This window comes from Pipra filicauda, unplaced genomic scaffold, assembly GCF_003945595.2.
Source record: "Pipra filicauda isolate LSUMZ 115617 unplaced genomic scaffold, ASM394559v2 scaffold217_size2002032_pilon, whole genome shotgun sequence".
NCBI lineage: Eukaryota > Metazoa > Chordata > Aves > Passeriformes > Pipridae > Pipra > Pipra filicauda.
This window is the reverse complement of record NW_024104329.1, coordinates 1924782-1951379: the sequence shown is the minus strand read 5'-3', so window position 1 is coordinate 1951379 and position 26598 is coordinate 1924782. Positions and strand designations below refer to the sequence as shown.

Genomic DNA, 26598 nt, shown 5'->3' with positions numbered 1-26598 from the left:
GACTTCTCTGTTTATTTCATATGCCTGGATGCCTTCCCCCCCCCCTTTCTTACTCTTTACAACATCACAAGAAAGATGTAGTTCCGGAGCAGTTCAGTGTTGGTGCCACTTGATTCGAAGTTCTTGCAGACCCATGCTAAGGAATTGCTACTCAGACATGTCTATGTGCATAAGATAAATTTATGTGCCAACTGGAAGCTTGCTTACCAGAATTTCACACACTTTTGTACTGTTACACATCTGGTGTAAATTCATGTGGTGGTCTCAGGGTTTAGTTGTTCGCGCTTCTCCTTCTTTTACAGATGTACTACTGATGATAAGTATATTCTGTAGAGCTCTACTAAGCTCTTGTTTGCATACAAGATCTGCATTGATAGCTTAATGGAAAAGCTATATATAAATTAAAGTTTCTAAGGACTGGAATCAGGTGCTTATTAGTGTGCAGTAATAAGAGCTAGGGTTTTGAGGCAGCACATCTTGGGAAACAGACTGCTCAGCTCTTCAAACTATTGCTGTGACAATTTTTCAAGAAGGACAGTTCACCTGCACAGCACAGTCACATAACCACAGTGCCACTTAAGCAGATTTTGTGTGTGTGTGTATGCAACAAACTGATTGCTTCAAAAATGACTTTTAGATTAATTGGTGTTGTCACGTTACATAAGTGCTTGCTGTTATAACCTGACAGCATGAGTTGCACATGAAATTTCAGCTGTCTGGTCCTAATAAATGCAAAGACTTACTCCAAAGAGATTTTTCTTTTTTTGCTAGAGAGTGCAACATCCACCTTTGAGAGGAATGTTTGAATTCTTCCTATTCCCTCCATGCTATTGGTTACAGTATCACATTGTGCCCAGTGTCCAGGTAGATATTTTTACAGTTTAGTTTGAAGTGTCTTTGTATTCTGATCAGTTAATCAAGTTAAATATATATGCTCAAAGGACTTTTTTGTTTTCTTGCACGAATGATAGTCTTCAGATTACACACAGGTAGTTAATTCTTAGGCTTTTTACAAAGGGAATGATGTATTCATTGTTTAATAGTTGGAGAACCTACTGTCATAAATGGTGGTTTATGTTGATATGGTGTCAACACCTAAAATACTTCTTTAATTACTATTTTGAGCCAAAAGGCCACACAAAGACCATCATCCTGTGCTTCTTCCTTTCTCAGACTTGGAGAACAGTTACAGGCAGTCTTCAAGGAGAGTAGTTAATAGTCTTGGAGCAGTATGGGAAATACTTAGGTGAGGCTTACAACTACTAGAAGCACATCTGCTTGCCTCTTTCTTGTCCTCTTGAGAGAGTTTCTGTTGTTGTAATGAACTAAAATAGAGGCATCAGCATAGTTCTTGTTTATCTTTTTGGTGGGGTGATGACATCTGCTTGTTACTGTAGCTGTGATGCTTAGATTACCCTCCTTCCATCAAGTAAACTGTAGTCTTTCTAGAGCTCCTAAGATTTATTGTTGTTTTTATGGCTTTTGAGGGAAGGTGGGGGGAAAGCAAGTGTGAAAAGCTAGACTGTTTCCAAAGTGCCAGACGCCAGTACCCAAATACTACGATGTAGTAGAAATAAAGATTTACAGCTTATGTTTGGGCATCTTGGGCTTCAGTGGGATGGAGTCATATTAGTTACATAGTTTTTGTATTGAGGCGTGCTTAACATAAAACAGCCATTTATGGTGGCAAGCAAGTATTTCATGTTCCCTTGTTCTGATTTGTGAAAGCGCCTGTGCCACCATTCTGCTGTGCTGTTGGAAACACAGAAGAGGTTTGTATTTTTGCAAGTAGCAGCCCAGGATAAGTTGATGACCACTTAATGAAGTTGTACTTCACCTTACCTCTGCGAGCCAAGTCTGCATTTTTCTCTGTATGAGTGTTTTCTCTATAAGCACTTTTTCTGCTTCATTCATTCTTCTAGTTGAAGAGTTTGTGAACTTGATTTGTCCAGAGTATATTGATTAGGGGAAAAAAACCTTATAGTAAAGTATCTAGATTGCTGTTGAAATGTCTTTATACTTCATCTTCTTTATAATGAATTAGTGATCTGGTGCGATGGTGACAAGAACTTGATTGTTATTTTACTTGTTGTTTTGTGAGGATTTTTGGGGGTTTGGTGAGGTTTTTTCTGGGGAGGCATAAAAATGAAGTCCTGCAATTCCTGAATACTCTCCATCTTGGGAACTGGGCTGTTAGCTTTGGATGCTGTCAAGTCAGGAATATCTGAAAGAGCTGAAGACTAGTTCTCAAAAGATTGCAATTGAATCCCCCAAAGTGTTTGTCCAATGTTCTTCTGAAATGTCTTCTCGTCACCAGGGATTTGACAGACAGCATAACGTAGCTTGGAAATGTCTTCAGTGGCTGTACCCAAAAGTAATTTTTTTCATTGTCTTAGATTTCTAAGGGGAAGCAGGTTTTTTTCAGAGCTTCCAATCCTCTTTACATGCTGAGTTGTCATTCTTTCATCCAGTTTGTAGCTCTTATCTCCACAGAATAGCGGGCTAGCAGTTAATAGAAGAAATCCTGTATCTTAGGTAGTATGTTCTTGTCAACTATAGCTATTCTAAGAGGTTTTGTCGCTTCTTGTACAAATCCTGTTATATCAGGACTTATTTGGTTGGTTTTGTGTTGAAAACAAAACTCATTTTGCAAGCTATACATCCTAGGTTGAAGGTTGTCAAACACTAGAGATTAAAACTGACACTTGTAAAAAGTGAATTCTTGCCTATCTTACCATCTCTTATTTTCAGATGCTTTTCCCTAGGCTCAGCACTGAATCTTGAAATTGCATGATTTAATGGCTAATCTGCTCCTTACTGTCTCACATATGAAGTGTTAGTATTTAAACCTTAAGCCAGACTTCTGATCATACTGCTGCTGTTAACAGTCAGTGTTGTTTCCTGGTTCCTTAAAGTACCAGCATCATGCTAGGGAATACTGAGAGCAGTTCCAATGTATTTCTAAGTTTGCAAGTGGTTTAGGAAGTCAAATACATTGTGGTCTGTTCTAGGAGAATCTAAGGGTGTTTTTTACCTCCGTATTGCTGCTTTTTGTGATGTTACAAACTGGTGTGTGGAGTGGGTGGTGTTGTCTGATAACACAGGACGAAAGGACCAAGCTTTGAGAATTTCCATGTTTCCCACTGCAAACATAAAGTGCTCAGGGATGATGTACAGGAAGCAGCTGTCTCTCAACACTGCATCAGGAGTAGTCTCTGACTTTGGTATAAACAGTCATTCCTGAACTTGTCAGGGTACACCACACTTCATCCATTAGAGTCATCATTGAGCGACAAAGACAAAAAAGACAAAGCAGTTCCATATCACTTGCATTTAAGGGTCTGTGCTGAATCTCTTCTGCATTCTTCAGCTCATTTCAATATAATAATTAATCTTATTAATTTCATCTTGAATGGAGTTTGGAGGTTGAAAAAGTTACGTGAATTCTGCTAAATAAGATATTGTGGCTGTATAGTTCAACTTTGGTGTTGTGGTGCTATGGAGATGCTGGGTTAGAGGTACAGAGCTCTTATGTGGTGACAACCTGTTTCACACTGAAGCTTTTACATTTTTCAGACCGCAGTGTCTGTGTACTTTGCAAAATTATTTTTTGTTTGACTTTTGTGTAAAATCTACTTTCTCTGGGTTTTTTAGATTATTTTTACTGGTAACTTAATAAAGTCCTTTACCTTGCTTCTGGTCCTCTTCCTTCACTGTGTGTAATCACACAGTGATTACATTGGAATTGACTGTTTTGTTGAAACGATCATTTGCCAAATACCCTAAACAACCAAATGACACCCTGCCCTTCAAACCAACACCCACCACCTTACTTTTACATTTTTTTTTAGTTGTACTTATAGCTTCAATAAAAATTGTTACATCTCCAAAAGATGGAGTGGCTTGCATCCAGTAGACATGGTAACTGCTAAATTGAATTTACCATGTGGAGTGTCAGAATAGGAATGGGGGAGAGTGTTGGGGGCGAGGGGTTTGCATCCCCCATATTTATTTTAAAAAAGTATTTCTTATTAAGGAGAATGATATTATATAAAGAATTGTCTTTACTTCTGCCCTAGGCTGTATTGGAGTTTTGACCACACCTGGTGTGTGTTTAGTGTTCAAGAAATTTAGATAATGTAGAATACTTTCTTCATTAAGAATGCTTGTTTGAAATTTAGCCTCTAAAGAACATGAGGTCCCATATGGAAGTACTGGTGATTAAAGGCAGAAAAAGTTGATCATAACTGATACAACCAGCTTTGAGGGAGGAAAAAAATACTTATACTACAGAGTTGAGCAGGAAAGAAGCCAAAATGTATGTTAATTAAATTTAGTTGTTTACACTTATTTTAAATAGATGATTTTCAAGTCTTGTTGTGCTGTCTTGAATGCTTAACAGGCTTGCAGTTTAGCTTTTGTGCTCAATCTCTGCTACTGCGTGAATAGTAACTTGCTGTCTTTCCACAGCCACGTAAATAGAAATATCATCCAGACAAGGTCCCTGTTGTTAAGAGGCTAATTGGATGATATGTTTTGATAAATTCACTCGTCTTGATGTTCCCTAGTCAGAAATTAAGAAACAGGTTTGGAAGTATAACTCTTTATCGTGCGCTCCTATGCTTTGTAGAGTTTCACTCTGGATCTCCTTCAGGATCAGTTTATCCTTTTTGTTCAAACTCACTGCTCTCAGTGACTGAGACTGAGCAAGGTGCTGTGCTTCTGAACTTACCAGAAACTCTCCTTTAACTTCCTTTATAGGCAAGCATCTCACTGACCTTTGGCTTTATACCTTGGAGTTTCAAGAGTCTTTAAGTACTCCCGAGGTAAGAGAAATTTGAGAGAGAAAGAGCTTTGCTTCCCCGAGCCATTTTCCTGTGTCTTCCTTATTGAGACTACATCAGTTTGCCCTTAGTTGGGATAAGATCATCTTCTGTCTGATTTTGAAACTGCAGTAGCCATAGTTTTGTTGGATCTTGTCGACTAGGGAAAAACAAGTATTTTCTAGGGAAGCGTGAAAAGTTTGTGTTCTGCAGCTTGTGAGGAAGAAGGGCTATTATTATTTCTTTAAAGATAGTGTCATAGCTGGGTTTTTCATTCTTAGCTTACTTTTAACAACAGACTATTTTGCAGAAGATTTCATGTTCCATAAGACCTGACCCCTGAAGTTGTTCGTGGGGTGGCTCAAGGAATCTGTGCATATGAGCAGATTCAAACACTAAAGTGTCTTGTTCAGCTTCCCTTACAGAACTTAATAAAGGTACTGTTCACAGGAGCAAACCAGAAGTCTGCATAAACAATTCTGATTTTAACCATTTAAAGCGGTTTAGAGACTGGATTGGCTGGTTTGTTCAGTTGGTTTCCTTGTGCTCTCTCTCTCTCTTCTTTGAACTAGTTCTCCTGTTTTACTGACACTTAAAAGCCAGTTTCTTTGGCTCGTTTTCTATACATTTTGCTGTGGGGCCTTTTCAGGCTCTCTTCGTGGTGGAGCTCAAAAACAGCTGTGTAGACTCTTCCATCAGGTTTATAGGTTTTGGGGGGTTTATTGTCATATGTAAATGTGGAAGCCCTGTAACACCAAAATGGTAGGATGTAAGATTGCTTCTCAAAACCAATTGGCTTTTTGGTTGCGAAGGACTAATAAAGAAACTATGATAATATAGTTACATAGTCTATATATAATATAGATAAAAAATTATACTCCTGGGACAGGTGAGGTATCTACCAGCAGACCCTCAAATTCTTAAAGAACACTGGGCTTCTAGGCTTTCTGGTCTTCTTCAGTGTCTCAAATCAGAAGGTACCTTTTAAAGTATATATGGAGATACACCTGTGAAAGACTGAAGCTTTCATGAGGAGTCTGGACTGCAGTATTCTGAATTTGCTTGTAAACTTTATATGCTCTCAGTGCAGTTTACATATGCTGTTGAGCTCTGAACAAGTCACTAACTCAAGCTCAGGGTGCTCGGTGTCATTCTGTTTCACCTGATTTGGGAACCCTTGAAGTGAAATGTTGTACATCATGTTGTTTTCCAGCATCTTCCCGTGTATTTGTGAATACTTTTTGCTTATATGGATTCCTGCTTATCTTTTCTCATTATCTCTGTTTTGTCACCTTGTAAGTGCAACATTTTGATAGAGGTGCTGCAGGAGGTTCCTTGGTATTGATTTTTGAACCCTTGGGTGCAGAGAGTCATGTTGTTTAAAAACCTCAGTTCCTGTTTGAAATGCCTGACATACAGTGCAGCATTCATCTGACCTTATAGTGTTTGGGGGTTTGTGCAGTCTCTTCACTCCCTTCTTGTTTCCAGCCACCTTTTTGGCCTTTTCAAGACTTTGGCATACACTAACTATTCTACTTCTTCGAAATGGTGTTACTTGAGTTTCTGCTAATCATTTAAAGGAGTGCCACCGGCAGTGTAGAATGCCTGAGGCAGGAACCCAAAGAAACACCTACTGAATGTCATCCATGGAGGTATGTGGGTGACTTTTCAAGGGTTGAGGCCAGGTTCCAAGCTGCCTAAGGTGGCTGGTCATGTAGATGTTGACTCAGCCTCTGAGAATGGGAGGTTGTTAGAAACCTGAAATATAAACATCACTTTGGGGCTGTACAATGTGCTTCTAATTGCTAGAAAATGTAGGGTGTTGATTCTTTTTTTGTAGGTCTTGAGAGCCACTGTCAAGCTTGGCATCTGCCCTGTTTTGTTTTTTTCTCTTTATTTTTTTTTTCCCAATGGGGGTTCAGTTGGGATAGCTTTCTTCCCGCTGGTAGTTGACTTGGGATACTGTTTTCTTTAGCTAGCCTGTACCAAGCTCCTTGATGATAAACAAGTGTGATTATGTCTGTCAGCACATACACTGCCTGTCTGAGGTGCTAATGCAATTTTGAATGTGGTGGCTTTTCCACCTGTCTTTGCTCCTGCAGGTCACATAGCTAAAAAAAATGGTGCATTTCAACATGTAATATATAGTGTAAGGGAGAGGGCAGTCATTCATGTAGCCCAGAAAGGACAGACATAGCTGAAGACCAATTTTAGCTGTAAATCCTGCAGGTTTTTTCCTTCATGTAATGTTTGCAGATAAAGGTGTAAGCAAAATGTTAACTCTTCATATTTGTGCATATTCTACTTGTGCTTCTCCTGGTATAAGTTTCCTTGATGGAAAAATGTTTCTGATTAAAACTAAAAATGACAGCAGGTCACATTCTGAAACTAGTCAGGTTCAGTTCAGGCTATATGACTTCACATTCTCTTGATGTATGAGGAAGCTCTGTGAGGTATGATTATCAAATCTGGGAGAAATCTTTCTGGTTTTGGGAGAATAGAGATACTTCTGTGTGTGACTGGCAAGTTGAGGGAGACTTTAGTGTGCTGCAGAACAAAAATAATGATGATCATGTCATCTGTAGAGAGTTTTCTTCCATGATACAGTCTCAGCAGCTTGTTAGACAGTTAGCTTTTTGGGAGGATGGGATAAGTATATTCCTTAATGAAGAGCTTTTTTGGAAACTTCTTGACATGATGCATGCCACAGTTCTAAGCAGGCATCTGTTTCTTAACTGACTCCTGTTTTGTTGTTATATCCCAGCCAGAAGAAAATTTACCTGTCTGCTCAGAACTCCTTACTGTGCTGTGTTCTCTGAAAACTCACAAGTTTATGCTGATAAATTTTGCTGTGTTCAAAAGTGTCTCAAAGGTTGCTTAGTCATTATATTACGAGGAAGTTTTTCTGAAGGAGAATGCAGAGAAGATTTATAAAAGCGGTAGCATGGAACGCTGATAACCTGCTGAAAGTGATACTGCTGTTAGGAGGTCTGTCTTTATTGTATCAGGAGCATAAATACAGCACTTTCCTTCTAATGAAGGAAGTTGAATCCTCATCATTGTTAGTTCTTTCTTATTAGATTCTTAGCATCTTAAAAGGTGAAATAAAATCGAGAGTTAACACTTAAGGTATTTTGTTTCCTTCACACAAGTTGCATAGAAGCAGCAACTCTTACTTGGTCATTTGAAAAGAAGTTACTGGCAACATTCTAAGATAAGAATAAGCCAATTTATGTGGTAATTTAAAAAACAGTATCAGTGAGGAAGTTGATGAGGTTTCCTTCCACCAACTTCAATAATTTATTTCCCCTTGTTTACTTTTGTCGTCGAATACCGACTTCATTTGGTAAGTAAGAGGAAATAAAATCAGCATGGTAATGCAGGTCAAGCAGCAAGTAACAGGACTTAGTCTTACAGATTTACTCAAAAGCTGTTAGTTTGTTTAGCTCTTCTGTCATATGTTGTGCAGGCAAAACATACAAATTGTAAAAAGATCTGCAGAAAACCATTTCTCGTGACCCTAGAAAATTTTTATCTTTGTGAAGAGTCCCGCGGGGTGTGTCATACACTTAAAAGTACACACACCCAACCTCTGTCCCAAAGCAGAGCATATATGGGTATGTGCTCAGTCAATTTATAGAGATTCGACATAATCTCTAATTAAGTGCTGCTTTCTCTTGGTGGTTTTGCAGCTCAAAATGGAGCTTCTGCTTCTGGCAGTCATGCAGTTTTTTTCTGTTACCTGTTTTTTTTACTGTTGAATATATGAAGGGCAGTTTCTCTTAAATCTCAATCTTTGGGAAGAAGGTGGAATTCTCTGCTAATGTACAGGGGTTCATTTTCATATTTTACCTGCCCATGATTTTTCAGCTACTTGTTTCCTGTAGCCAGTGTTTGGGGGAAAAAATTCTTACAACTGCACTAACTTGTGGAACCTTAATCTTCCAGGGATGTAGTAGCTCTGCCGTGTCTTACCATTTATAGATACTTCTTCTGTAGCCATTTACAGGTGTGTTTTGTATGAATGCACATGTTAAGTTTGCATTCCACATAAACCTACGTAGTGAATTTGTCAATATAATAATGTTTTGGGTTTGGCAGAAGTTGATTTGAAATCACTCAAGATAGTTGTGCGTTTTTTCTGTTTCGAGATTTCTTATTCGGTCTTTTTGGTTGCACTGCCTAATTGTTTGCTCCCTATTTAAAAAAAATCATGTGGCATGTGATGTTGTAGAGGGCTTAAATTTAAAATCACATATACCCACATACACACAACCCAGTTACAAAAGCCAGTACTGTGCGCAGATCCCCTAATACCAATGTTAACTAGGAAACTTAACAGCATCCAGTTTATTTGCAGAATTTTTTTGCACAACTACTTTGAATGATAACAAATTTGTTAACTAAAGTTATACTATTATTAAAAAAGTAACACTTTTATTATAATAGTTCTTTAGCTGCTTTGTTCCAAATAACAGGTGCTGAAAACAGGGAAATATTATTGTGCATTGGTTAACCTTATCAGAGATTTGTTTTGTAAATAAATCATGCTTATTGGCAGAATAGAGGATTTTAAAGGTTCCAGGTAGTACGCTTGGCTTTGCCGTACTTCTGCCCCTTCCTCAGGAAATGAGGACCTGTGATTTGAGTACCTGATGGTCAGTCTCTTTATGCTAGGAGGTAAATATTGATATGGCTAGCAAAAGACCTCTGTACTGTGAGTAACTGTAAGGAAGAATTGAGAATGATTGACAATGGACTGGAATAGCTTTATTCTTTATTTCAGATTTCGACCTATTAAAGGAAGGCAAGAAGAACTAAAAGAGGTGATTGAACGTTTTAAGAAAGATGAGCACTTAGAAAAAGCCTTCAAGTCCTTGACGTCAGGTGACTGGGCCCGGCACTATTTTCTTAACAAGAACAAAATGCAGGAAAGGTTGTTCAAGGAACATGTAGGTGTATTTGTAATTAATGTGCTTTTTCAGATGGTTGAAAGGCTAAGAAAACATAAAAATTTCTCAGGAATGTAGCAGTAGTAAAGCAATCAATTGCTCCGTTACATGTTAATTGTTTGATTGTTTTTTATCAGAAACTTCCTTTGTTTTTTAAAGCCAGCTAGACACACCCTCACTTTTATTTTTGTCGTTAACTTACAGTGCCATTTATTAATAGACATGTAAAAAGGAAGGTGAAGTTTTTTCCCCTTCATTGTTTGTTTTGTGGTTTGGTTGGGGTTTTTTTCATTTTTGTTTTTTGGTTGGGTTTGTTGTTTTGTTTGGTTTTTTTTTTTTGCTTACAGCTATTTTTAATCAAATTGGGTGACAAAGGAAGGTAAAGGAAAAGGGAGGAACCTTGTTACCTCAAAATACCTCAGTTGTTTTGGGTATAGGGGCTTTATGTGGGAGTGTTATTCCTCTTCCTCCACTTGCCATACCCCAAATCCATTTTGTATGTAACATAAAAGTTGTTGATTCTCAAAGTTCAAAGCAAGAAAATCATCTTTTGTTTTTTTTTTTTACTTAAGAAAAAAAAAAAGAAACTTCTTCAGGAATGAGTCTATTGTTTCCAGATACAATCAAAAGGAATTTGGCCTACTTTGGAGTGCACCAAATCTAGTAGTGTAGAAAAAAATTAGCAGAAAAAAACTCTGCTTTGTCAAATGCTTTTTGAGTAATACAACCACATTTCACCTGAAAAAAATTGATCCAACAGTCCCTGAATTCATTATCTAATTTTGTCGTGGAAGTAATATCTTTTCTTCAGGACTTCAAATAATAACATGAGTTCCTGTAGATTGTTAGATCTCAGTGGTTCTTAAAGATTTGAGATTACTTGAATGCAACTATTCAGTGACTTTAAGGAAAAAAATTATCCATTTTCATTGGTTGGTCCAGTTTTGTACCATTCAAGGCATTTTTAATTTTCTTAAACTCTTTGGATAGTCACATTACCCACGTGAGGATTCCTGCAAGTCACTGTGAAGAAATAAGACCAACATAATGTGTATAGCTAAAATGTACAGCGATGCATTTCAGCAGACAGTATCCCATTGCAATATCCATTTTGTGTGTGTTTTTGTGCAGGTCACTGACTTTCACTATTTATATAAGAAGTTCCTCACTGCTTTTGTTTTGCTTGTAACTGGAAAATACTGGTTTTTTTCATTGCAGGTATTTATTTATTTACGAATGTTTGCAACTGACAGTGGGTTTGAGATCCTGCCTTGTAATAGGTATTCTTCAGAGCAAAATGGAGCCAAAATTGTTGCAACGAAAGAATGGTAAGAAATGCATTTACTGTTGCATTCTGTTTCTGTCAATTATTTTGAAAGACCCTAAAAAAGATATTAAAAAGGGTGATTTAGAACTAAAACTGCAACCCATGAAATACAGTTCTGTATTGTTACTTGCAAATTGAATTTTGTGTGTGTTTTTGCTAAGTACTTAACACAGGATACATGCCTCTGGAAGACATTCCTTTGTATATTTGGGCGTATCCATATAGTGTTCATTATACAAGTTTTTTTTTAATCTTGTTTTCAGTCAGATAATTGTTTTCCTCTAGTCATGAGTTGTTGGCCTCCTGTGAGAAACATGACATTACGGTGGATTTGCAGCAAATTATTGTGGGGGAAATGAGTTTTTCGCCTTTGTGAAACAGAGGTGTTATTTGCATATTTTGATTGTCCAAGATAAATCTCTCTTGGAAACACAAAGTTGGAACCCCGTTGTATTTCTGCATCTCATTTTGGAACATCTGAGTTTCATTATAAGCATATGCATGGCAACACCAGTAGATTCCAAGTTAATTCAGATTTTAAAATAAACTCACACACAAATTATGTTAGCTTTGCTTAGTGGCAGTACACATTCACACCAGCGCATCTGAGGTGACGAAATGCTGTTATGTGCAGGCTAGGATGGAGTGGCTGGACACTGGGCTGGCAGCAACACAACCTCCACGTGTTGTTGAGTAATCTTTAAGTAGGCTGAGGCTAGTTTCTAACTCTTCATGACCATAGTTGAAAGTTCCACAATCAGGATACAACTCAAAAAAAAAAATACTGGTTGGTGATTTTTTTTGTTTAAATTCACCCCTTGGCTGATTCTTGAAGCTTTGTATGTAGGTGTGTTGGAAATGAATTAACTTTCCACGCTCAAATCTTGAGTGGCCTGAGAGCAAGGAAGACAGGAAAGTTGCTTCTTAACCCTCTTGATATCTGGAAAACTATTGAGACTCAAACTTGATAGAGTTCTCAGCGTTCTCTATCAGAGGAGACTTTTGCACCTGAAAGACTTGGCTTCTGGTGTATGTCCTTCATGTATGTTTAGTATCTCCATATTCATCTGTGTCAGAGTAATCTGGCCAAAATATGGAATGGCCACTCTGAGGAGCAGCGGAAACAGTGCCCATACAGGGGAGCAGAAGTGGTGTGCTTCTTCCTAGGCTGAGCAGTCAGTGCCTCTGCTCTGTTCAGATGGGCTGCCTGCACACCAAGGCTTCCTGGATTTGTGGATTTTTGTTGGTGTGCGTCCTTCCCCCTTCCTCGGTTTGTTTCAACTAACAGCTTCATGCTAAAGATCTGCTCATGAGAGAGGAAAACATCTTGCTTGAATTCTGGCCTTTGTTCGAGTCAGTACTGGGCCTCATTTAAGAAGCCATGGAGTTGTAAGCATTTTCATTATGCCGGGTTTTCCTGGCCACAGGAAGAAGCATAGGAAACGCCAAGCAGGAGCAGCTGTAGGAAGTCAAAATATCTTAAGTGTCGATGGGGAGGGAGTGTACACAAATGAAAAGATCTCGCTTTTGGTTTTAACAACTGTAGAAGCTGAAGTAATCAACTCTTACAATTTCTTGCCTGCAGTCTCAGGAAATTGTAGAAATAATGGTCATAATTGTTACTGACGTCAGATTTGATTAATTGATTCTATATAGTAGCATAAAAACATCTATTTTGAGTCTGGAAAAAAGTTATTCAGCCTAATATCCTGTCTCTCAGTGAATTAAAACATGAGGCTTATAGGGGTTGTGGAATGGTTTGTCAATAACAAGAAGTGTTTTGCAACTTTTCTTTTTGTGAAATTATTTTGTAATTTTGACACATGTATTCTTATTTCTGCTACTCTTTGCACTAAAGGAAACGAAATGATAAAATAGAATTACTTGTGGGCTGCATTGCTGAACTATCAGAAATGGAAGAAAACATGCTGCTGAGACATGGGGAAAATGACTTCAGCGTCATGTATTCCACACGAAAAAACTGTGCACAACTGTGGCTTGGTCCTGCTGCATTTATCAATCATGGTGAGTAGTAAACGCAGGAAGCATGTTAAAGGGCATAAGCAATTCTACTCAGAAGCATTATTATATGTGAGCTGAATAACACAAGAACTTGGAGAAAAATGTCTGAATCTGACATACGGTATTACTGTAGGACAATTTGAGATTTTCCCAGCCAGAGCTGATCAGCTGTGAACTGGGAAACTCCCAGACGGCTCTAGGAAGTGATGCCTTCTTACTTGAAATCGATTTTGGAACTGACAGCTAAATTAGTGGGGCATATTGTGGGTTACCTTGAGTTCTTTGTGAACTTAGTCAACAGTAACATCTTTCTTAAGAAACTTCCTATGCCTCTTTAACATTTTACACAGAAGTTTAACAATTCAGGGAAAAGCAGGTAGGACTTAAGATAAATCTGTTCACCCTAAAGAGGAGGAAAACTGAACATTTGTGGTAGAATAGAAGGTAGAAACCCAACTATGTCAAAACAAGTACCTTTTGAAGTATGATTTTGTGCAATACTAACTTAACTCCCAATATTTAGTTGAGATTCTACAGTTATTAAAGTCAGAGTGAATCCTTACTTTAGATATCTACAACTATTCATGTTTCAGGTCTTATCCACAGTTAATTGACTTTATCTTTTGGACCTTTTTCAGATTGCAGACCTAACTGTAAGGTAAGCAAGAAATTAAAAGTAAATAAATAAATCACCCTGCTTTTTTGTTTTGTTTTGTTTTTCTTTGTCCCTGCAACTTTTCTTCCCTGACTGTTTTACTTTTATTTCTTACTCAGATACTATACAGCCTTAATGATTAACCTTATTTTATACCTTTTCCCTTCCTGTCATCTCCTTCCCCAGTTTGTATCAACGGGCAGAGATACGGCATGTGTGAAAGCTCTAAGAGATATTGAACCTGGAGAAGAAATCTCTTGTTACTATGGAGATGGGTTTTTTGGAGAAAATAATGAATACTGCGAATGTTACACCTGTGAAAGGTATACATTGATGTAAATAGGTTTCATGATATATTTTGTGAAACTGGAAGTCCTTGATTATGAGTACTCAGTTTTTTGGACACAAAATAATTGTTTCCTAGGTATTTGCTGTAATGATTTTTCTATGTTGTTACAGAATGGTCATGATTCCTGAGAACTCTGCATTCTGTTTTTCTTTTGAGTCTCTTTCTGGAGATAGCCCAACATGAGACGAAGTGGATCAAATCATAAGTGTAGATTCTTAGAAATATTTGTACTGAATAAAGTAGAATTGGAAGGAAAAGCAGTTACAGCTTCTACAAGACCATTGTCAACTGTTCCCCAACATTTGCTCCTTTTTGCACTAGAAAAAGCAAATTTCATTTTTATATGTTGACCTGAAGTTCTCTTCTGCTGGGAATGGGCAAGATAGTTTTTCACCCAATGCTATTAGAATTTGGGAGTTTGTGTATTTGTAAAGATCTACTAGTTTGGACAGTATTCCCCTATATCTGTGCATCACATAATAGCAGCAGAGTTGTTATATTTGGGTTTCACCTGTGCTGTCCCAATCTGCTTTCTTCACAAGATCAGTTGAAAGAATTTCTTAGTTGGTTTTTGCCACACTGAAATTTCTGCTCACTGTGAGCAGACAGGCTCAGCATCATTTGAGAGAGCTTCACCCAGTTCAAGAGGAATCGCGCGGAACTCTTAACGGTGCTGTTACTGTTGGATCTAACTGTAGAAAGAAAAACCCTACAAAGGACAAAATATTGGTCATTTTGAGAATATGACCGATGAGAACTTGTCATATTGACAATAGCATAGTGCACCTACATATAAATAGTTCAGTAATCTTACTTTGATTTTTACTGGCTAGTTTGGTCACTAACAAATCTTGCAAATCAAGAGAAAACCTTCTGGTAAGGGCGTCCAAGCTCATGTGATGTTGGTGGATCATTCCAAGTGAAGGGTACAATCTCAGACTTTATCTCGAGAGATGCTAGTAAAAATGTACTTCAGTCCTGGGGACTATTCAGTGTTGAATAAATGGGCACCATGATTGTTGATTTCAGTGTTTTACAGACGTGCTTTCTTTTTGAGGGCAAACTAGTTTCGCGTGTCTGAACATTTGCATTACCTTGTCATTTTTGTATTTTAAGTGCATGAAAACATTATTTTTTAAAGCTAATGTTTGGGTGATTCTAGCTTTAGGAATTTGCATTTCAGTCACAAGGCAATGTTACAGCAATCAAATATGAAAGATTTTGTTTTAGGGAAGTTAGTAAGGACTCATTTTTCCTTGTTCAAGACAGATGAGGCAACTGTTGCTTTGTACGCCACAAAAAAAAAATCATATTTAAGTGACTCAATTTTGGCTGTGCTGTAAAGGGTGTTAATTTGTAATGTTAAAATGCTAGACTTTGAAGAAACTGTGGGTATGTTTGGAGCAGTGGGAAATTTGGTGCTGTGCAATTTTTTTCAAGCTTCCAAAAGTCATTCCCAGGAAGATTTGCTTTTGTCCATGTACTCTTTCTAGGTGAGCCTGCTGTTCATGCTGGCCAACTGAGACATGTAGGCACCAAAGACGACATGTCAGAAGACAAAACAACCTACAAAATGCGAACCAATTCAGTGGCTCTTGGTATCATTTATCCAGATATTCCTGGGATTCAGACTACTGTATATGAAACAAAGCTGTAAGTTTACATTGAGATTTATTAATACTTTGTGTCCTCTCTTTCTTTGTAGACGTGGAACTGGTGCTTTTAAATCAAGAGTGGGATTACCAGCACCTACTCCTGTGATTAATAGTAAATATGGACTGAGAGAAACAGATAAACGATTGAACAGGCTTAAAAAGTTGGGTGACAGCAGCAAGAATTCAGACAGCCAGTCTGTCAGCTCTAACACTGATGCAGATACCACTCAGGAAAAAGGTAATGCAAGTAAGTAAAGGGAAAAGCTTGGAGACGTTAAAGGTTTCTTAAAAAACATGGAAAACTTTCACTGTGATGGAATTCCTCTCTTAGTGTTGAGATGTTCTCAAATACTGGTCATTAAAACCGTAATTTATTGAGGAATCTGAAGGCAATTTAAATAGCAAATTCATGGCTTTCCACAAGTGTTTCAAGAACAATAGGTGGCATGTTATTGTTTTATTTATATCAAAATCAAATACAAAGTGTAAAAACTTAACGTCCTGTCACTAATGTCTGTATTTCAAAATAAGGTAAACTACCACAGGCAGTAGTGTGGTTTAGGAAAGGAAACTTAACAGTTTGAATTATCTATATTCTGTAGGAAAACAATTGTTGAATAAATACTTTTAGTAGAGATTACTAAAGAAATAGTCATTTCCTTTAGAGTTTGTTTAAATTGGGCTGCTCTTCCCTCTCCACATTCAGAATTGATAGGTCAGGTACCTATTCTGAAGTGAAAGTGCACACAGTTAGTAATTTCAGAAGAAATTGGAAGGGATTTTTGTTTGTAATGTTCCTGCAAAACTTCCCTTGATGGAGTAGTGAGTATCATTTACTTGCTTTCCCCCCTTTCCCACCCTCACCACCCTCAGTATGGGCAAAATGTAAGTAATTTAAACTTTGACTTAACTAGTAAAGTTTGGAGCCACATAAAATATTATGGTACCAGTTGTTTCCTGTTTGCTGCTGTGATGTTAAATAAACAAAAGAAAACAAAAACAAAACACACACACACAAAAAAACCCCACCTCAAAACATTTCCCCAAAAGGTTTTATAGTCTCTAATTACCTGGATTTAGAGTTGCACATCTGTTGAGCAGAGGAAGGTTTTCTTGCTTGTGACAGTTAAGTGATACCTGAAACTGAAACCACTACATTAGTTAAGGTGTTTGGGGTTTTTATCTCCCTCTTGAGGAAAAAATCCCAGAGTTAATAGTGAAGCATGCTGATCCTCAGATTTTGCTGGAATAATACTCAGTAAAAACTGTGGATAATATCAAATAGATTTTTTTTTTTTAATTGGTAGAAGAAAAAATTCAGTAAAAACCAAACTTGGTTGGTGAGGGGAAGTTTATCTGCAATGTAGTTGTACTTTTGGCTCGTTTGGCAATTCCTTTCATGTCTTGAGTTGCAAGTTAAGCAGTCTCATTCCTTACTGCATACTGTCTGTCCTATTTCATGGATTCTCTTGAAGTGTTCCAAATAAATGAAATAACTACAGTATTTGGGAGTGGGAAATTCAGGATAAAGAAGTGTCATAACAAAACTAATTTCTTCTTTTGCAGCTAACAGAAAATCTTCAATTGGCGTTAAAAAGAACAGCAAAAATAGAACGTTAACCAGACAGTCTATATCAAGAATTCCAGCATCATCAAATTCTACCTCATCTAAACTAACTCATATAAATAATTCCAGGGTACCAAAGAGACTGAAAAAGCCTGCAAAGCCTTTACTTTCAAAGATAAAGTTGAGAAATCAGTGCAAAAGGCCAGAGCAAAAGAATGCCTCTAGAAAGCTTGAAATGGGAAATTTAGTTCTCAAAGAGCCTAAAGTAGTTTTGTATAAAAACTTGCCCATTAAAAAGGATAAAGAATTGGAGGGACCAGTCAAAGTTGCAGTCTCTAGCGGATGCTTAACGAGGCACGCAGCGAGAGAACATAAACTGAATTCTGTGAAAGGTGCTCATGAGCATGGTGATATTCCACCCTGCACATACATAACAAGGAGGTCGATGAGAACAAGGATGAGTTTGAAGGAGACCTCTGACACAAAGCTTGAACCAAATACGTTGGATAGCTATAAGAATAATTTGACTGGAACACAATCGGACGTTGTAGAGCAGCAGTCTCGTGCGGGAAACGAAAACGAGGTGGCTCATGGACCATCACATAAAGGGGAGGGGAGGTGCCAGAAAAATGATGCAGGCACATCAAAAAAGAAATCTCGACAAGGAAAGCTTGTGAACACATCTTCAAAAACAGAGGAAATTGATACTATGCACAACACAGCTGTGAAAGACAAAGTACCAGATTTGATTAGTTCTCATTCAGAACTTGAAGAGAGGAATAATGAGGTGGACACACCTGTTGGCTTTAAAGACTGCATCCCTGGATCTGGTGGCTGCTCTGTAACAACTGACAATTTTAAAGCAAAAGACAGCTTTAGAACTGCAAAAAGTAAAAAGAAAAGACGAATCACAAGATATGATGCACAACTTATCCTTGAAAATAGCTCTGGGATCCCTAAACTGACTCTTCGTAGGCGCCATGATAGCAGTAGCAAGACAAATGATCAAGAAAGTGATGGAATGAATTCTTCAAAAATAAGCATCAAATTAAGTAAAGACCATGAAAAGGATAATAACTTATATGTAGCAAAGCTAAATAATGGGTTTAACTCAGGATCAGGCAATAGTTCAACAAAATTAAAAATACAGCTAAAACGAGAGGAAGAAAACAGAGGGACATACCCTGAGGACCTTCACGAAAATGGCATGTGTTGTAGTGAAACTCTGTCCGTTTTGGAGTCGAGAATGGAAGTAGATGATTATGGTCACTATGAAGAGGAAACAGCAGATGAATCTTCGTCAGAAGAGGACGATGAAGAGGAAGATGATTATGATGATGAGTTTGATGACTTTATTCCTCTTCCTCCAGCGAAGAGATTAAGGCTTATTGTTGGCAAGGATTCAATAGATATTGATATTTCTTCCAGGAGGAGAGAAGATCAGTCTTTAAGGCTCAATGCATAAGCTTATAGGTCTTAAACTGACCTGGATGTCATTTTTAAAAAAAAATATAAAAAATAAAATAAAAAAATAATAATAATTAAAAAAAAAAAACCAACAAAAATTCCATTTGATTATTCCTCAACTAAAGAACTTTCTGAAAAACTTAGTGGCAGCACTTCTTTATTCACCTGTCAACGTAATATTGTAGAAAGTGTACAGCATCCTGACTCTTCTTAAGTCTGATTTGTGCAGATTTTTATTGTACTTTTTAATAGCCTTCTTATGTGCAATTCCGAGTTAGAGGTAATGCTCTGTTGTAAAATAAAGGCTCAAGCAAAGTTATGAAATTGCATCAGATCTTTCCATGCAGGACAATGAGAATACAGTGTGGCTACAGAATTATTTTTGATCGGTAAGAGCGTTAGTTTGCTCTTACACTGTTTGACTAAACAATTTACAAAATCATAGTAGCAGCATATTAAGGTTTTCTAGTATATGTTAATATCACCAGCAATGATCTACAGCTTTCCAATTTATTTGCTAGATGGTTTTTTCCCCCCTTGGAGTTTGTCAGTTTTAACACTGTATGCTGTCCCAGACGTACTGTTTGTGGCCTTTGTTATAGTAGCAAACCGTTGGTTGGAAGTCAAATTGATTTCTTTAAAAAAGAGAAAAAAATATGAAAAGGTGTTGACAATTTGCTGACTTTTTAGTACATTATATGTACAAGGGTAGCAGTATGCAGAATAAAAGTTTGGATATGGTGTATTTATTGCTTGTTACGTAAATTAAACACCTTGTATTTAACACTTTTCAATACTTTTAGATAAAATTGTTCTTTGCAAGAATGATTGGTGCTTATTTTTTCAAGAATTTGCTGTGAAATAATGTGATTACGACGGGCAACATTTATCCAATGAACTGCAGCTATCCTAAATTGGTTCTTCATATTTTTCTGTTGCACTTGTAAAATGCTACAAGGAATTTAAAGAAAATCTATTCACTTTAACTTATGATAGTTTTATCAAATTAAAAACAACTAAGTCACAGCTTTTGTTCTGTGGTAACCTATAAATTGTTTGTCTTTTAAGAACCAGTTGTAAAAGACTGAAAAAATATGTATATGTTGTAAATATTTGTGTGTTGTGAGAAATTTTGTCATATGAAATTGAGATAACTTGCCAGAAGGGTTTTTAAGTTTAGAAATACATCCATGCCAATAAAATAGGAAACTGTAAACCTAGTTTTAAACTCTGCATCAGTTGGAGTTCTTTGCTCATACGTAGTTCACGTAATACTTCAGAGTCTGCTTTATAACAATGAAGAGCATCAGGGCGATCTTTGGCTCTTTGGTTTTTAATAAAAGAATGTTAGGAAACCTCTGGGCACAATGGACTTGTTTGTATGTATAAATCAGCTTGTTCATAAGCCATTTCTTTGAAACAGGTCTAAAACATCATAGTTGACATAACTGTGTATCGCTTCAGTCTGTGGTATTTGTGTTTCTACTCAGCCATGGATTAAGGTTTAGAGTTTCTGTATCTGGGGGTGTAGAAACAAGTTTCATCCTAAAACAGTTGGTGTTGGATTGGTTAAGTCACTGTTGGCTGCACAGGATTATCGCATCTGCCCGAAAGAGCAAGAGCTTGAGTTGCATGGCCACTGTGCTACCCAGTGGTGAACTGGAGAACATCCATGGAGAGAATTAAGTGTAGAATTAAACCCAATACTTGTAACTTTGTAACTTGTAACAGTCTGCTAAAGGTCAGGTCACTGTGTCTCATGCACAGGGTGTGTATTTTTTAAAACATGAGTAGGTCTGTCTGTCTGCAATGTACGGCCTCTCCAGTCAGACCTGGGCATTTGGTTCAGGGAAGACAACACGAAAGCTTTGGTGAGTACGCTGACAGCTGTGGTGGATCGTCTTCTGGGATCTTTAAATGTCCAGTATCATATAAAATGGGTTATTAAATGTTGGGTTAAAGGAAAGATAGCTGTGTTATTAAGGGCTTGCTTTGTAGTAGGAAGTGTACTAGGAAACAGTTGATGACAAATGACAGTAGTATAGTTCTTTCCTCAAGAATTGCCAGGCGTTTTCACTGGGTGCTGTGCCCTGCAAGCATGTGGCTGTATCAGTGAGAGCTGTGAGGAGCTGAACAGAGCATCTGCTCGCTTTTCCTTCACTGCCTTATAGGTTATTGCTGCAGCATGCTCTGGGATACCAGTTCCCCTGCTCAATCCACAGGCAGTTTTCCTTGCAGCCTTCTGTCTCCCTGCTGCTCCTGCTTGCAGATTCATCTGGCAGCCTTGGTGGTTGTAGTGCGGAGGTAATAGGTTTACAGAAATGTAATTCACCTGGAGATGTGAGGGAGAGGGAGATGATGCAGCAAGTAAACATTGCCCACCATTGTTGGTATTTACTGACCAGTGTACTTGAGAGCAAGTTTAGGGCTTGCTAAACCAGCATCAAGCAATGAGAGCAGATCATAAAACAGGTGGGGGAGAAATTGCAAATTAATCCTCCCCTTAGATGTAGAAGCTGTTTTCCTGGCCACTGTATTCATAGTTCAGCCAACTCCCTAATGAAACGTGCTTTCCTTTTTCTCTGGTGTGAAAATAAGTGTAAGTAGCTCTTTGGGCATCATATCTCTGGATTGGTCTTGTTTATTGAACAACCTTCTTGTCTTGGAGAGTCTGAGCAAAAGCTCGAAGTCATTTCCAGGGTAGATGGGTCCACAGCTGTGTCCTGCTACGCAGATGTTTGTGTTACAGATACCTTGAGAACAATTAAATGTGTTCCTCCAAGTTGGTAAGATAGGCAGGGCTTCCACAACCCCAGTCTCTTCTGTCCTTCCCCCGACACAGTAAGTAGGCATTTTTCTCTCATCATCTGTAGGTGAACTGGCAGATCTTGATGTTTCCCTAACCTTAGTTATGTTTGTGTCACCTGAAAACCTAACCATGTTTCTTGCTGTCCAGATTGCAAAGCACTGTGGAGTTAATAATGACTTGACTGTCAGAGAGCCCATCTAGCCTTGGTGTCTCTCGTTTCCCAAGATATGGGTAAGAAAAGATGCCACAGCTGAGTAAGTTTGAGATGACCACAGCACACCTTTTAGCAGGTTGAAGAACTGGAGGAAGCGTATTGTAGATGTGCTTTGCCAGCCCATTGTGTGTTATGTGTGGCAGGTTATTGGGCTATAAAGGAAACATCCCAACCACCATGAAAATGGCAGGTTGGCTGCGGATTTGGGAGTGTCCAGGCACGTGCAGGGCATACTGAACTGATACGTCATTGAGGGCAGATTTAGCTTTTGAATGTTTGGGTAGCGGGCGTAAGTGTATGCTGACTTGCATCTGTGATGTGGTGAGTTATTGGGGTTGGGGCAAAGGCATTGATTCTTTGTAAGACAAAACCAGATACTGTTCGATCATAAAACTGTTATGGAATTGTGAGTGCTCATCAAATGCAGTGAGCACAAGAGAGAGGGAGCACTCCTGAACACTGGTCATCTAGAAACTTGCATAGACACTGTACAGCAAAATTGATGCAAAATACATTACATGCAGTTCGATCCTATTGGATACCACTGATGTTGATCCCAGAGACAGAAAAGATGATTGCTCAATGTATTTCTGTGTGCTTTGCATAGGGCAGTCTAACCTTTCCCTGTGTCTCTTTGGAGTGATATAGAAAGGAGGGACAATTTCACTGGATATAGCTGAATAAGAATAAAGCCTTTTCTGCTTCACATGTACAGGGATGTTTCCATGGATGCTGGGCAATTTCTGGAAAATAGCTTGTACCAAGAAGCAGCAATGTTTCTGCAAACAGCAGAAGCTTGTGACTCTCAGATGCTATTGCAATATTTTATGAAATGTGTCCCCCCTCTGCATCAGTCAAGGTCTTTTCTGCCCCATCTGTAACTCCTGCTGTAGTATGCATGCAGAGGGTTTCAGACCTGAAAAAACTGTGTCTGATAGAATTGTTGTGGATTCTCTGCAAGATTAATGTGAATGTCCTGTGACCATCTTTTTTTTCTCCTGTATTTCAAATGCCCAGTTTTGGTTTTGTTGTTTTCTCCCCCCCTCCCTCCGGTATATTTGTTGGGCATTAGGTGTTGTTGCTGTATGTACTCTGAACGCTCAGGTGTTGCCTTGCCTGAAGCTCAGTCGTTCAAGACTGTTACCCTGTTGCTCACAGTGCACTGGCTTTATTCAGTTACTCTGCCAGCCCCTGTGTGTTACACGTACCCAAGGAATGTATTCATGTCTGCTTTGGGCTGGGTTTTTTCTGATTCCTTTTTGTCCATTTTGCCTAGTGCTGCCAGTGCACCTTCTTTAAATAAGCTCAGAAACACAATTCCTTTGCTCTCCATAATCGTATAGTAGGTTGCCCTGTTTAGAATGAAAGGTTGAAGGTTTGGGAGCTGTGCAGGATAAGGTTTACTGAAAATTAAAAGCAAAAGCACTGAAGTTTGCATTTATCTGCTAGTATCATGCCTTTTCCTAAATCCCCTTCCCCAGTGAGTATTCTCGTGTTTGGGCTGGGTTTTAAGTAAACCTATGGCCTTGCATAATCTCTGTTGCCCCTTCCTAAACTCTTGATTTCAGGTAACGAGGTTATGGTGGAATGTTGTTCTTCAGCATCACTTCCTGGCAGCAACAGTAACTATGTATTTGCTCTTTTTTTGCCTGTTATAGCTCCTTTTTTGCCCACCAAAGGAACTTCTGTGGCAGTCGTGCTTGAGTTTACATACTTTATTTACAAATATTTTAAAAATATTTTTGTTATTGCAAGTTATACGGGTTGTTTCCTTCTTCCCACAGACAAAGGAAATCTATTACTTCATTCCATTTGATTTAACTGTAATTTTATTTGGATTCATCCTTGCATGAAATTTGATCAGAGCAGTTCCTGCCACAGAAACAAACTGAGGTGTTGGAGGACTCCTTGTTACAGGTACAGGTAACTCAGAGATGAAACAGGTACAGGGCCAGAAGAACAATGTTGCCCAGGAATCGTTTTAGCTTAATTAGCAAAGATTTCTGGTTGTGGTAGTGAGTTTCAGTCAAGTGTGGAGCTATCAAGGGATCCAACAAACCATAGATTTTTCCACTGATGCTTTATGATGCTCACCAGAAGTCAGTTCTATTTCATAAACAGATTTGCAGTCTTTTTTGCTTCAGTCTCCATTCACTTAAGAGTTGGATTCAATGATCCTTTTGGGTCCCTTCCAACTCAGAATATTCTGTGATTCTGTGTAAATTACTGTGTTTGGCTGCAACATTTTACAACAGAATTGGTGGTAAACAGGTGAATCAAAAGATGTGTAGTAGGCAGGTCAAGGGAGATGATTCTCCCCCTCTACTCTCATGAGACCCCACCTGGAATGCTTTATCCAGCTCTGGAGTGCTCAGCACAGGAAAGACATGGAGCTGGGACAGAGAGAGATCTCTGGAGCTGGTCCAGAGGAGGGCACAAAGATGATCAGAGGGCTGGAACACCCCATGCCCCTTGAGGTTGGAGGCTGAGAGAGCTGGATTCGTTTGACCTGGAGAAGAGAAGGCTCCAGGGAGACATTGGAACACCTTCCAGCACTGAAAGGGAGGCCTACAGGAAGGCTTGAGAGGGACTTTTCACAAGGGCATGCAGTGATAGGACAAGGGGGAATGGCTTCAAACTGAAAGAGAGTAGGTTTAGATTAAATATTAGGAAGAAATGCTTTAGTGTAAGGGTGATGAAATATTGGAACAGGTTGCCCAGAGATGTTGTGGGTGCCTCATCCCTGGAAGTGTTCAAGGCCAGGCTGGATGGGCTGTGGTCTAGTGGAAGGTGCCCCAGCCTATGGCAGGGGGATTGGAATTAGGTGATCTTCAGGGTCCCTTTCAACCCAAACCACTCTGTGATTCTGTGATCTAAGGCAGAGAATGACAATCATAGAAATGTGATGGATAGGATGTGATTGTACTCATGTTTGCATAAACCATGTGTAACATTAGGACAGGACTGCTGGGTAGTTCAGGGTTACCAAAATCTCTTGAATTGTTCTGAATGCCAAGACAGAAGAGTAGTCTTTCCAGATCCAGAGATTAGGTCCTCTCCTGTAGCTCAAGTGCAAAATATCCTAGAGCCAAGATTAGCCATGGCCCATCCAGTCACAGTAGGAAACAGTCCAGGAGGGATTACCTTCCCATAATGCCAAACTGCTAATGCTTCAGCAGATAATACTTTCCAACTTAAAAAGCAAGAGCAAGCTTGGGGATCCAGCCATGGGTGTGCCCTCAAAGTATGCATTGTTAAAGAAACTCTCTGTCTGACTCTGCTGATGTCAGGATCTGTTTTGGTCTGAGCCATTGCAGCTTTGCTCTAATGACAAGGTCTGTCAGGATGGACAGGACCTACAGAACTTTCAGAGAATGTTTGGTAGGAAAGAAGAGAAAATGATTGCTGTTGGCTAGTGAGAACACAAGTTAGATAAGGGAGGAGCTGGTCACTCTCTCATGCCTGCTCATGTCTGACACTTCTCTGTTAGGCTGGGCAGTTATTACGCTGTCAGTAAAAATGCTATAATAAAGCATGCATATGTTTTAGTGCACATGCATGGTGTTATGACTAATCAGTAATTAGTTCATATGTACATACCCCTTCTCACAGCGCTGTCAGGCAGAGCACAGAGGTACCATTTCAATGGCATCGAGCATTCAGTTAAATGGTACGCTTCCCTGATGGGAAATATTTGGGTCATGCAGTCCTCCTGCTTCCTGCTCCTTCCTTCCCTCTGGGAGTTTAATGTTCTACCCCATCTTTTGCTCTTTCCTTAAAGGGCTTTTCCACTATCAGACTTCTACCCTTGCAGCTGACCTGCACGCCCGATGCAGCTGCCGCCCAGAAGTGGTGCTTCTACAGAGAGAGGGGAGAGGTCTGGAGACTGGAAAAAAAACCACTTCACAGCTCGTGCTATGGCTGCAGAGCTCACAGTCAGCAAGAACCCAGAGCGGTGCTCCCAGCAGGAGCTGCACCAAAGAAGCCAAGAGTGGCCCTGCTGCTGGGAACCAACGTCAGCCCCGCTTGGCCGCCTTGGTTCTGAAGTGGGTGATGTCACTGATAATGTTCCTCTGCCCTGTTACAGCAGAACTTGTGCGCTGCAAATGCCAAAGGGGGCAAGAATCTGGGAGAGGGAAATGGAAGACAAATTCAGCCCTGGTGGTGGTCTCTCTGTCCTAATTGCTCTCAAGTTTCCAGTGATGGTATTCCCTCCCCCTTAGGATGTGTTGTTATGTTCTGTCAGGAAGCTGAGATGTGCCTGCCTGTGCCCGGTGCAGTCGGGGTGATTAATCACTGATGGTAAAAATGATCTGTCTGACTGCGCCTTGTATGTCCCTAGAGGTAGCCTTTATCTACATCTGTGATCTTGCTGGGGACAGAGGCACTGCTTAGATGTGTAGCTTTGGAATTGTGCTTTGTGTAAGACCCTTAGGGATAAGAGCTTTGCACTCTTAATTGCATTTCTGTGGCACAGTCAGATTTCTTTTGAAAATAACTTGAATTCTGAATTTCCTAGGTTTACCATTCTTGTTCTAAGAGAAAACAGTGTTGTCCTTGGGACGTTTTAATCCTTAGGAGTACCTAGCTGTAGTCTTGCCTTCAAAATTCATGTTACTGAATCCTGATTGTGAGCAGTTTTCATGAAAGGATACTCACACCCTGTTCCTTTCCAAGGTGCTTGCAAGGGAATTCCTCCCTTGCTACTGAACTACTTTCCAGAAGCTGCTTTTTTTTCCCCACTTAAGTTTGTGAAGG

General features: G+C 39.0%; 1 protein-coding gene and 1 long non-coding RNA gene across 4 annotated transcripts in view; one reads left to right on the top strand and one right to left on the bottom strand.

Annotated features, from left to right (window-relative positions):
- KMT5B (lysine methyltransferase 5B) overlaps window positions 1-20172 on the top strand; it is a 30052-nt gene extending 9880 nt beyond the window's left edge. The window contains exons 1-8 of one of the 3 annotated variants that reach the window (XM_039381196.1): window positions 4744-4826; window positions 9610-9775; window positions 10994-11103; window positions 12961-13127; window positions 13763-13782; window positions 13966-14102; window positions 15834-16030; window positions 17350-20172. In XM_039381196.1, the coding sequence (XP_039237130.1) occupies window positions 9749-9775; window positions 10994-11103; window positions 12961-13127; window positions 13763-13782; window positions 13966-14102; window positions 15834-16030; window positions 17350-18815 (2124 nt within the window). In that variant the 5' untranslated portion in view covers window positions 4744-4826; window positions 9610-9748 and the 3' untranslated portion in view covers window positions 18816-20172. Of the gene's footprint in view, window positions 1-4743; window positions 4827-9609; window positions 9776-10993; window positions 11104-12960; window positions 13128-13762; window positions 13783-13965; window positions 14103-15833; window positions 16031-17349 lie in introns of those variants that run through there. The other 2 variants (XM_027727723.2, XM_027727725.2) reach the window with 2 other exon arrangements.
- LOC120323235 lies at window positions 12209-25783 on the bottom strand. The gene is made up of 4 exons (XR_005563525.1): window positions 25441-25783; window positions 16854-16926; window positions 14640-14837; window positions 12209-12561 (listed from the first exon to the last, which is right to left on the bottom strand). It is a non-coding gene; the product is annotated as an uncharacterized LOC120323235 (long non-coding RNA).
- Between the last annotated feature and the right edge of the window lie 815 nt (window positions 25784-26598).